General features: G+C 44.9%; 1 protein-coding gene across 1 annotated transcript in view; it reads left to right on the top strand.

Moving 5' to 3' along the window:
* myo5b (myosin VB) overlaps positions 1-12,822 on the top strand; it is a 288,715-nt gene that overhangs the window by 72,350 nt on the left and 203,543 nt on the right. Inside the window, exons 2-3 of the mRNA XM_073064077.1 lie at positions 1,327-1,437; positions 8,870-9,041. Coding sequence (XP_072920178.1) covers positions 1,327-1,437; positions 8,870-9,041 — 283 coding nt within the window. The remainder of the gene's footprint in view (positions 1-1,326; positions 1,438-8,869; positions 9,042-12,822) is intronic.

The following is a 12,822-nucleotide window of genomic DNA, read 5'->3' as shown; positions in this document are numbered from 1 at the left end:
TAGAATCAATGAAGGACCGTACCCAGAAGGACAGACAACAACCAATGTGCAAAAGATGGTAAACTGTGCCAAAAAAAAGGAAAATAATGCAAAATAATAATAATAAATAAATATTGAAAACATGAGATGAAGAGTCCTTGAAATGAGTCCACTGGTTGTGGGAACAGTTTAGTGATGGGGTGCATGAAGTTGTGTGAAGTTATCCTGTCTGCTTCAGGAGCCTGATGGTTGAGGCGTAATGACTTACTGGAAGTTCAAAGTACAAAATAAATTTTATTATCAAAAATTTGAAGGGCGTTTATTATCAAAGAACGTATAAATTATACAGCTCTGAGATCTGTTTGTTTACAGGCAGTCGCAAAGCAAGAATCCTGAAAAGAAACCAGTTTAAAAAAAAATAAGCCCCGTGGCGTGCCCACAGAGAAAGAGGAAAAAACCCCAAAGCAAATCATAGAAACAGTAGAAGCGAACAACAGCAGCAGCATTCTGAACCAAATCGAGTCCCTGGATCCAGATCCCTGGAGTAGGCCCAGAGCCTCAGTATTCAGTGCATCATATTAGCAGGGCAAATCTCCACAGAGTTCACAGACACAAAGTACATATATGTCACCATAGACAACTCTAAGTTTCATTTTCTTGTGGCCGTACTTGGCAAATCTATAGAAGAGTAAATATAACAGGATCAATGAAAGATCAACCAGAGTGCAGAAGACAGCAAAACTGTGCAAATGCAAATATAAATAAATAGCAATAAATAACAGGAACATGAGTGATGCACCATCAATAACTCACTCTGAGACGTAAGAAGCGAGATATCGGCTTTTATTGACTGGAAGAATGAACAACACTACATCCTGGAGAATGAGGCCGGGCTCAGGCCTCAATCGCCTTTATACAGGGGTCTGTGGGAGGAGCCACAGGAGCAGTCCAGACAGGTATATGTAGTTCACCACAATGAGATAATGAGATCATTGGCTGTAGGGACATCTCAATGATGGCGCAAGTGAGTGTCGTTATCCCCTTTTATTCAGGTTGGGGGGTAGTAACAGTTCTTGAACTTGGTGATGTGGGTCCTGAGGTTCCTGTACCAGCTTCCTGTTGGCAGTAGTGAGAAGAGAGCATGACCTGGGTGGTGGGGGTCCTTGCTGATGGATGATAGAGTTTCAGTAGTTGTACTCAGAGGATTGGTCACTTCTAGCTGTAACTTGCTTTCCTCTTACATGCAATATAACAGAGTCTAATCCTGTTCATTATGGTGTGAAGATGATGTATTCAATGTAACCTGATGCCTTTTGTGACACTAATAAGTTGAAATTTGATTTGCAGTATACAAAGGTTTGGATTCCTGACCCCGAGGATGTTTGGAAATCTGCGGAAATCACCAAGGACTACAGAGATGGTGATGAGGTTCTTCAGTTGAAACTGGAAGATGAAACGGTCAGTATCTCTTTGGGAATGTGGGGAAAAGGGTCAATGTTGAACTGTTCCCTCGTGTTGGGTCTTAGGTGACTTTAATCTGAGCTGCACTTAGACGGTTGTTTTGAAGCGTGCAGGCACTGGAGTGGCCTTTTGAAAGGAAGGAGACTGAGGACAGATTCATCTGCCTAATTCTGCTCCTTTGTCTTATAGTCTTCACAGAGTCATTGTGCACTACAGCATGGAAAAAGTCCCTTCAGCCCATCTAGTCTGTGTTGACCTAGTCTTCTGCCTAGTCCATTCTACTTGCACCCTCCAAACCCTTTCCTTTGGTGTACCTATCACAAAGTTATCAAATTTCACAACAGATGTGAGTGATAATAAATCTGATTCTGATCAAAACTTCTCTTAAATGTTAGAATTGAACCCACATCCATTATTTCTGCTGGCAGCTTGTTTCACATTTGCATCACTTCTGAGTGAAGAGGTTCCCATTAAACATTTCAGCTTTCACCCTGACTCCTAGCCTCACCCAAAATGAAGGGAAGAAGCCAGCTTGCACTCACCCCATCTCCTTCATTCATTCTTTATGAGCTGTGTCGCATGACGTGGGTGGGCAGTCATGGTCTTTCCAAGACCATGACTTTCCTTGGCAAAATTTCTACAGCAGTGGTTTGCCATTGCCTCCCTCTAGGCAGTGTCTTTACAAGATGGGTGACCCCAGCCATTATCAATACTCCTCAGAGATTGTCTGCCTGGTGTCAGTGGTCGCATAACCAGGACTTGTGATATGCACCATCTACTCCCAAGGATTCACGTGACTCTGATTGAGGGACTAGGCAGGTGCTACACCTTCCCCAAAGGTGACCTGCAGGCTAGTGTAGGGAAGGAGGGACTTGCACCTCCTTTGGTAAAGACGTATCTCCACCCTGGCACCCACTCACCATATCTCCCCTCCTTATACTTTTTGTATACTTTCTCCTAAAACTCAGGAACCCAAGTCCTAGCAACATCCCTGTAAATTTTCTCTGCACTTTTTCAAGCTTATGGACATCTTTCTTGAAGGTAAGTGATCAGGATTCCACTCAATACTCCAAATTTGGCCTCACCAACATCTAGTACAATTTCAGCATAACATCCCAACTCCTGTACTCAGTGCCCAGATTCCAGCATCTGCCCTCTCTTGTGTCTCTATTGCTGTGTCCCATTTCAGTCAAGACTGTGACAGTTGCCAGAGAGCCAATGATATGGGTTGTAGAATTTGAAATATCTGGCAGGAGCTGAACTGGATGACTTCCAGTTATCTACTGTTTGACTCCAGAGCGATCATTGTTTATCCTTGTAGTTAGAACATAAAACATAGAAATCTACAGCACATTACAGGCCCTTCGGCCCACAATGTTGTGCCAACCATGTAACCTACACTAGAAACTACCTAAATTACCCTACCACATAACCCAATTGTGTAATTGAAAATATCGTGAACTCTGACCTTGCCTCCTTCATTTTAATCTGTGTGATTCTTCTTTTTTCCTGTTACATCACTGGTGTTTAGGGCAGCAATGAAGGTCCTCCATCTCTGGTGGCATTCATGGCTTCCTTCATTGTGTCAGTAGCTTCCTCTCGGTTTTCACTACTGTCATCAAGCAAGTCCCAGGTGGAGACTCAGGAATACCATCACACTCAGATGTAGAAGGATTCTTCATTGCTGTTTCTATAACAATTTTGTTTGACCATTCAGGGTTGTTAGCCCCGAACCTGGAGGACCAGTGGACCAGTTGTAGTCTGGCCTCTATCCTTTGACCTAGTTGGCATGGGTGACCCTACCAAGAGTCAAAGCATGAAGCCCTGACTCCAGACAGCATAGCTCTCCGGGTCTTTAAGGCACGTACGCCTCCAAACCAGGAAAAAAGTTGTGGTCCTCTTAGAGGACCTGTGTAATTACTCTCACAATATTCTCCAGCTATCCAGTGTCTTACTTGCATCCACAAAATGTTGGAGGAACTCAGCAGGTCAGGGGGCATCTATGGAGAGGAAACAGTGAAGGGTCTTGGCCTGAAATGCTGACTTTTTATTCTTCTCCATAGATGTTGCCTGACTAGCTGAGTTCCTGAGTTTTGTGTGTGTAACCTGGTGGCTATAGAAGTAGGTGACTCAAGGGGCTGAAGTAGAAGAAATCCACCCCCCCCCCCCCCCCCGTTCTCTCTTGTCAGATTCCTCCTTTTTCACCCATCACCTTCTAGTTTCTTCCTCATAACCCCTCCTCCACTCATCTACCTTCCCCTCACCTATCTTCATCTATCAGTTTCCAGCTTGTCCTCCTCCCCACTCTCACCCACATTCTTATGTTGGTTCCTTCCCCTTCCCTTCCAGTCCTGATGAAGAGTCTCAGCCTGAAGCATCGTCTGTTTATTCATTTCCAGAGAAGCATTATGTGTGTGTGTGTGCTGCTCTGGATTTCCAGCATCTGCAGAAACTCCCGTATTTGAGACGTTGGTTGCATTGATTCCTAATGAAGCAGGATTTAAACACTCTCATTTTTGTTTTTAGATCCTCCTCTTGTCTTGCCGCTCCTTCTCATTTAACTACAATGAGATTTTTCTTCTGTCCATTTTCTCCGTGTATTCTCCCGTACGATGTGGGTTTACATGTCTATGTACCTATTGTAGGATCCACGTGTCTGTTCTCTGCCCGCATTGTATTCTGAGCTGTGGTAGTCACAGGGTGGGAGTGGTAAAGTGAAGGGAATAAATTGTGTATTTGTGCTTTCTTTGGAGCAGTTTGAAGCTGGGGACCTACCAATGCCATGTCTTTTGCTGACCGCTTACTTATGCAAATTTACGCTTGTTACACTTAAGTTTCATTGTTCCAAGATTGTATGTTTACAAATTGCTAATAAAGGATCAAATATGTATCTTCAATTTTTGGAACAATCATTACCGGAGTGATTGGAGGGCCTGTCATACGAGTATAACATATCTTGGGTCATCAGCAGAGGCAACTGGTTTTTAGAATTGGCCCATGTAAAGTCATCTGTCCAAATATTACAAACTTTGCAGGACAAGCCAGGTAGGTTTGCACATTGAATGGTGGGGCACGGAGATAAAGGACAATGTGATATCGAACAGGATATATGAACTTTTGGAAACCCGTGGCCTAAATAGGGAGAGCCAGCAGGGCATTGTGTGTGGCAGATCGCACTTTGCCAACTTGATTGAGTTTTTTAACAAGCTGATGAGAGAGATTAATGAGGGTAGTTCAGTCAAAATTGTCTACATGGATTTTACTAAACTGCTTAACAAAGTCCCTCATGGGAGGCCAGTCCAGAAGATTAAGATGCAGGGGATCTGGTGAATTGGCTGTTTGGATTCAGAACTGGTTTGTGCAGAGAAGACGGTAGTGGTTGAAGGGACTTAATTGAGCTGGAGGTCTGTATTTAGTGGTGTTCTGCAGGGATCTGTGCTGGGACCTCTGCTGTTTGTGTTGTATTTAAATGACCTGGATGAAAATGTAGATGGGTGGGTTAACAAGTTTACGGATGATACCAGGATTAGTGGAGTTGTGGGTGGTGTAGAAGACTGGCAAAGAATACAGCAGGATATAGATCAGTTGCAGGTATGGGCAGAGAAAGGGAAGATGGAGGTCAGCCCAGATAAATGTGAGGTGTTACACCTTGATAGAGCAAATGCAAGGAAACAGTACAAGGACAAGATCCTTAACTGTGTTGCTGAACAGAGAGATCTTGGGTTCCAAGTTCATATTTCCTTGAAAATGGCCACACAGGTAGATAAGGTGGTAAGAAGTCCTATGCAACGCTTACTCCTATTTGTCAGGACATTGAGTCAAAAGTCAGGAGGTTATGTTACAACTCTATAACACTCTGGTTAGCCCACATATGGAGTATTGCATACAGTTCTGGTCGCCCCACTATAGGAAGGATTTTAGGCTTTGGAGAGGGTGCAGAAGAGATTTACCAGGATGCTGCCTGGTTTAAAGGGCAGGTGCTATCATGAGAGGCTGGATGAACTTTGGTTGTTTTCTCTGGAGCACCAGAGGCTGAGGGGAGATCTGAGAGAAGTTTACAAAATTATGAGAGGCATAGATAGAGTGAACAGAGAGTATCTGTTTCCCAGGGTTGAAATGGCTAATAGTGGATGCCATGTATTGAAGGTGAGAAGGGGTAGATTCAGGGGGGATGTGAGGGTAAGCTTTTTACTCAGAGAGTTGGTATGGTGCTAGAAGAGACATAAAACAATAAACAAATATGAACTTGGAACCCAAGATCTCTCTGTTCAGCAACACAGTTAAGGATCTTGTCCTTGTACTGTTTCCTTGCATTTGCTCTATCAAGGTGTAACACCTCACATTTATCTGGGCTGACCTCCATCTTCCCTTTCTCTGCCCGTACCTGCAACTGATCTATATCCTGCTGTATTCTTTGCCAGTCTTCTACACCACCCACAGCTCCACTAATCCTGGTATTAGAGACATTAGAGACTTTTAAGAGAAATTTGGATAGGCATGTGTTTGTAAGGAAGATGGAGGGATATGGACATTGGTGTAGGTAGGAGGGATTAGCGTTTGGGTGTTTTTTGATTTACTTTTTAGCTTGTTTGGCACAACACTGGCCTGTAACTGTGCTGTATTGTTTTATGTTCTATGTTCTAAAGTCTGCAGATGCTGGAAATCCAGAGCAATACACACAAAATGCTGGAAGAACTTAGTAGATCAGGTAGCATCTATAAAAATGAATAAGCTGTCGATATTTCAGCCTGAGACATTCATCAGGACTGGAAAGGAAGGGGGAAGACACCAAAATAAAAAGATGGGGGGTGGGGTGGGGACGGAGGATAGCTAGAAGGTGATAGGTGAGGCCAGATAGGTAGGAAAAGGGCTGGAGATGATAGAATCTCAAAGGAGAGGAGAGTGGACCATGGGAGTAGAGGAAAGAGGAGAGGACGAGGGGACACAGGAAGAGATGATAGGCAAGTGAATGGTGGTAAGAGGTCTGAGTGGGGAATGGAAGAAGAGGGATGGGGAGATTTTATTTACAGTAAGGGGAAATCGATGTTCATGCCAACAGGTTGGAGGCTTTTAAATACTGATAAAGTAGTACCATACTTGTCTGCATTAAAAAACATTTAATTAGAACTAGTGTGCGGTGTTGCATTCTGGGACAGGGGCTGCAGGGGTGACAAACCAGGTTAGGAGTTACACAGGATATTGAGGAATGTGGTAGAAGAGGGATCTGGGAATACAGATCCATAATTCCTTGGAAGTGGTGTTACTGGTAGATAGGGTCATAAAGAAAACTTTTGGCACATTGGCCTTCGTAAATCGAAGTACTGAGTACAGGAATTGGGATGTTATGTTGGTGTGGTGAACTACATATACCTGTCTGGACACGCCCCCTGATGACTGCTCCTGTGGCTCCTCCCACAGACCCCTGTATAAAGGTGATGGAGGTCTGAGCCCGGCCTCTCAGTCTCCAGGATGTAGTATGGTGGTCACTCACTGCTCGTTCCTTCTTCCAGTCAATAAAAGCCGATACCTCGCTTTTACGTCTCAGAGTGAGTTATTGATGGTGCATCAGTTGGTGATGTCTAATCTGGAGTATTGTGTGCAGTTCTGGTCGCCTAGCTACAGGAAAGATATCAATAAGATAGAAAGAGTGCAGAGAAAATTAACAAGGAATTTGCCAGGACCTAATGACCTGAGTTACAGGGAAAGGTTGAATAGGTTAGGACTTTATTCCCTGGAGCGTAGGAGAATAAGGGGAGATTTGATAGAGGTATACAATGAGGTATAGATAGGGTAAATGCGAGCACGCTTTTTCCATTGAGGTGGAGTGAGACGAGAACCAGAGGTTATGGGTTAAGAGTAAAAGGTGAAATGTTTAAAGGGAACCTGAAGAGGATCAGCTTCACTCGGTGGTGGTGAGAGCGTGGAACGAGCTGCCATTTCAAGTGGTGGATACGGGTTTGTTTTCAACGTCTAAGAGAAATTTGAATAGGTACATGGATGGCAGGGTGTGGAGGTCTATGGTGCAGTGCAGGTCGACAGGACTAGGTAGAATAAGGGTTTGGCACGGACTAGATCAGGTGAAGTGCCTGTTTCTGTGCAGTAAAGTCAGTATGACTTTACTGACTAAATTATTCAACCCTTTCGATAGGAATACCAAGAAAATTAACAAAGATTAAGACTGATTGATGTGCAACATTTCCATCCCTCCCTTCCTCCACCCCACCTTCCTTCCCCTTCCTCCCCCTCTCCATCCATTCTTTCCTTACATGCTCCCTTTTTCTCTCCTTCCCCTCCTTCCATCTCTCCATTCCTCTCTCCCCTCCTTCCCTCCCTCCGTTCCTCTGTCTCTCCTTCCAACCCTTCCTTCTGTCCTCCCTCCTTTGATATTGCTGGCCCTGTTGAGTAATCTCAGCACCCACCTTCTGCTTTTGTTCCAGATTTTTAACAACTGCAGTTTTATAAAAATAGTATTTTTATTTAAAAGTTAAGAGTAAACTTATTATCAATGTATACAACCAAGAGAAAATCTGCAGATGCAGGAAATCTGAGCAACACACACGAAATGCTGGAGGAACTCAGCAGGTCAGGCAGCATCTACGGAAAAAAGCAGAGTTGCCGCTTCGGGTCGAAATCTTTCAGTGGGACACTGGGATGCTGCTGAGTTCCTCCAGCATTTTGTGTGTGTTACATGTGTACAATCCTCGAAATCATTTTCTTGTGGTCATTCACAGTGAATACAAATTAAAAACACAACAGAATCCAAGACGGACCAGCAACCAATGTGTAAAAGAGTCTATTTGCCCTAACAAACCCATGTGCAATGTTCACCCACTTACAACTTTAGGCAGGTTGGTCATCAAATATATTTTTCCAAGGGGTAGTACAAGGCTTCCAGCAGGCATAAGTCGCAGTTTTTTTAGTGGAGTGGTCCTAGCCTGTACAAAAAATAATCTTCTGTATATGCCATGGTTTTCAGTGGATGTCTTTAGAACGTTCACAATACTCACAATTCAAGATTCAAGATTGTTCATTTCCAGTACACAAGTGTAAAGGAGAACAAAATAATTGTTTCTCCGGATCCAATGCAGCACAAAAAACACAATAAGATAAAGAACACAATAATAAAAAATCAATAAATATAAATATATAAGATAACTTCTATACATAGATTGATTGTATGTCCATAAAGTGACGCTAGGCACAGGAGTGTCTGTGCATAAGGTGACCGACAGGAAATGATAAAGTAGTGGTGGTTGGGGGTGTGGAGGGGTAGGTTAGTGGGTAGAGGTGGTGATCAGCCTCACTGCTTGGGGAAAGTAACTGTTTTTGAGTCTGGTGGTCCTGGTGTGGATGCAATGTAGCCTCCTCTCTGTTGGGAGTTTACTAAATCTGACTTTTTTCCTTTTTGTGATTCTCTGATTTGCTGCAGCCTCTGGAGTATCCTGTCAATTCGAAGGCAGATCAGTTGCCTTTCCTCCGTAATCCAGATATACTTGTTGGTGAGAATGACCTGACTGCGCTCAGTTATCTCCACGAGCCTGCGGTGCTCCACAATCTGAAGGTCCGCTTCCTTGAATCCAATGCCATATACACGTACTGTGGTGAGTAAACGAATGCCATCTGGAACTGATGCGATATCAGTGAGGACATCCTGTTGCTAAAAATGTGCCAAACTGCCGCTGGGGTGACATGAAGGCTGGCAGAGTTGTGGATAGCGTAGAAGGTTACAATGGGGTACAGACAGATCTAGAGCTGGGCTCAGAAGGTAATGTAGTGGATGTGCTGTATATGAATCTGGGCTTCCCACAATTGAGAGACATCATTGGCAACCCATGCCTGGGACAGCAAAACCTCAGTTCAGCTCAATTCCAATGACGGTGGAGCGCAAGTGGAAGGGGTAGGTGGGACATCATCCAGGCAGAGGTACGGAACCGCGAGTATGAAAGGCGGTTATCAAAGGCAGCAGAGTTGGGGGTCACAGGGCACCTGGACAAAATGGGATCTTCCCAAGCACAGGATCACTTGGGCAGAGCTTTGGAGACTGGAGCCCTTCTGCATTCCTTTGCTCCTACGGCCCGTGTATGACACTCTCCCTACACCATCACAGCCGCGTGCATGGGGGCTGAGAGAGGACCCCAACTACAAGCCTGGTGGTCAGCGGGGCTCACTGGAGCACATACTGTCAGGATGCAAAACGGCTTTAACACAGGGACTGTTTAGGTAGCACCATGACAAGGTTCTGCCGTCCCTCACTGACACAATGGAGCGGGAGAGGTGTGAAAAGAGACCAGCTGGCAGACAGACAAACAGGGCAGTCACTTTCATCAAGGAGAGGCCACGTCAGTCATATCAAAGAGACCTAAATCCAGTCTGCTGCAAACCGCCACATCATGGGAGATGAGGGCCGATATAGGGAGGGAGTTGCAGTTCCCAGAGGTGGTGCAAACCACACTTCAACCAGACATCGTACTGTGGTCCACCGAAGACAAGAAAATCATCCTGGTGGAGCTCACACTACCATGGGAGGAAGGATGCTAGGAGACTCATGAGAGGAAGGCCCCGAAGTACCAGTCCTTCGTCCAGGACTGCAGGGACAAAGGATGGCAGACGTGGCTATTCCCCATGGAGATCGGTGGTAGGCAAGGTCGGCATGGAGGTTGCTGTCTGCACTAGACAGCAAGAAAAGAGCAAGATCCAAGCATCTCGCAGGATCAGGGAGGAAGTGGAGAGAGCCTCTTGCTGGATATGGAGCAGGTGAGAGGAGTTGAGCTGGAAGTCAGGATCAGATGGGCAGTGACTAGGCCACCACTGCTGACCCGCCAACTGGAGAGTGTAGTGATTAAGGGTCGAAATTTGGGTAGCACCTGACGACAGGCAACTGTAGCGAGCACCCCGGTATATGATGCAAGCAAGCGTAACACTATTACGGCACCAGCAACCCAGGTTCAATTCCCGCCACTGTCTGTAAGGAGTTTGTACATCCTCCTGTGACCATGTGTGTTTTCCCTGGGTGCTCTGGTGTCCTCCCACGTTCCAAAGGAGTACGAGTTGGTAGGTTAGTGGTGTCATGCGTGTAGTTGGCCATTGTGGTGTCACTGGGCCTCAAGGGCCTGTTACTGTGCTGTTTCTCTAACTAAATAAATAAAATTGTATTGCCAGTGCCCTAACTCATCGCCACTACACTGCCTATCACTGGCTCCCTGTTAAGCAATCTCCTGATCTCAAGTTTTGAAAATTCCTCCACAGCCTTCACCTCCTTTCCATGGTGAACCTCTCTCTGCCATTACTCTCCCAACTACCTGCACCGCTCCACAGCCTGCCTCAAGGGCTTCCATATTTGTTCTGCTGTTACTGATCAATGTGTCTTTAGCTGGCTGTGTTAAGCCTCGCCATCTCTCTACCTGCATTCCAATGCTCATTTAGACATATTCATCTGACATTGCTGGCAGTCTCCTGTCCCAATGCCTCCAGAACATTACCTTGCGGAGCTGGAACCCAGTCCCCTGACTAAGGAAGACCAACACACCATACACCTTCTCAACCACCCTATGCATTTTTGTGGCAACTTTGAGAAATCTATGGACATGGACCCCAAGATCCCTCTGTTTTTCCACACTGTTGGTACAGACTTTCACTGATTCTGTTATGGTTATTGGATTCATTGAGTATGCCTGCAAGAAAATGAATCTCAGGGCTGTATATGGTGACATGTATGTACTTTAGTAATAAGTTTACTTTTAACTTTGCTAAGAATCCTGTTAACCTTGTACTCTATCTTAAAGTTCAACCTTCCAAAGTGAATCACTTTTCTAGATTGAACTCCATCTGCTCCTTCTCAGCACAGCTTTGCATCCAATCAATATCCCATGGTGACCACATCTGCTCCTGTACCTTATGGTCTTATGGTCTAACTACCATAACTCCACCAACTTTCATGACATCTGCAGACTTACTAACCCACCCTTCCATTTCTTCATCCAAGTCATTTATAAAAATCAAGAGCAGGTATCTCAGAACAGATCCCTTTGGATCACCACTGGTCACTGATCTCCAGGCAGAATACGCTCCATCTACAGCCATCCTCTGCCTTCTGTGAGCAAGCCAATTCTGAATCTACACAGCCAAGTTTCCCCAGATCCCATGCCTGATGACTGTCTGGATGATCCTTTGCTAGATTAGACTGCTTAATTGTTACTTTCTTGTCAGTTTAATAATTAATTACCAGCAAGCATTTTTTATAACTACTGAAATACATGTAACTGTTTGGTATGTTTCCTCATGGTCGAGGAATTATATATATATAATTGTTTGTGTGTCCCCTAGTGGCTACAATTCTTTATACCATTCTGCGGAGTAGCAGCTCTCTGACTGGCAGACTTTTATCTACCAATTTCAATCAAATGTTTCTTCCCTTTGGGATATAAGAAGGGTGGAGCATGCAAACCCATCATATTTAGTCTTTCAGATCGCTGTTCTTAGCTACTAGAGTTTTGTGGCTCTACATTTCCCGATTTCTTTGTTCTATTAACAATTATAAAACAATCGTGATTAGAAACATCTTTGGATCAATGAGCAACATATAAGGATCAACCAAGTATGGCGTCCACACCAAGGTGAAGCTGTACCTGAGCTGTGTGCTGTCCAGACTCTTGTACAGGTCAGAATGCTGACACACGACAGAGAGCGACCTTGCCGAACTGCCATCATTCCACACCATGAGCTTTTCTGGCCAAGAAAGATCTCCAACCACACCCTACTCCTTCAATGGCAACACGACATAGCTATAATCATCAAGAGGAAATGTCAGAGATGGATGGGGCACGTGATGGGAAAAGTGGCCAACACGATCATCAGGACAGCACTTCACTGGACCCCTGAAGAGCAGAGAAAATGCGGGAGACCAAAGACAACTTGGTGCCGCACTATAGAGGCAGAAATGTCTGTCATTGCTGCATTAAACCACTTTACAAGACACTTTACTGGGTTGTCTTCTGCAGATGGAATAACTTCCCCCTATACTTGAAGACTGAACTTGCTCTAACCTTAAACACAAAGTACACTGCAGATGCTGGGGTCAAAGCAACACGTACAACACACTGGAGGAACTCAGCAGGTCGGGCAGCATCTGTGGAAATGAGCAGTCAATGTTTTGGGCTGAGAAGGGTCTGGCGAAGGGTCTCTTGTTTTTGATCACCATGCATCTGGACTCTCTGGCCTTGATGGTCATCCTAGCCCAGGTTATCCAGGCTTTCCAATACTCATCTTGCTTGGACATGGGTTCCAGTCATTACTGTGGTGTCATCCATGAACCCCCATTTTGCAGGTTGTTGGATGCCGGACTCCAACAACGGGCCTCAGGTTACGTCTGCTGCTGCTGATATG

The sequence above is a fragment of the Hemitrygon akajei genome, chromosome 13, assembly GCF_048418815.1.
Source record: "Hemitrygon akajei chromosome 13, sHemAka1.3, whole genome shotgun sequence".
In the NCBI taxonomy this organism is placed as follows: domain Eukaryota; kingdom Metazoa; phylum Chordata; class Chondrichthyes; order Myliobatiformes; family Dasyatidae; genus Hemitrygon; species Hemitrygon akajei.
Note: the sequence above shows the minus strand (reverse complement) of the source record. Positions and strands in the feature narration are given on the sequence as shown.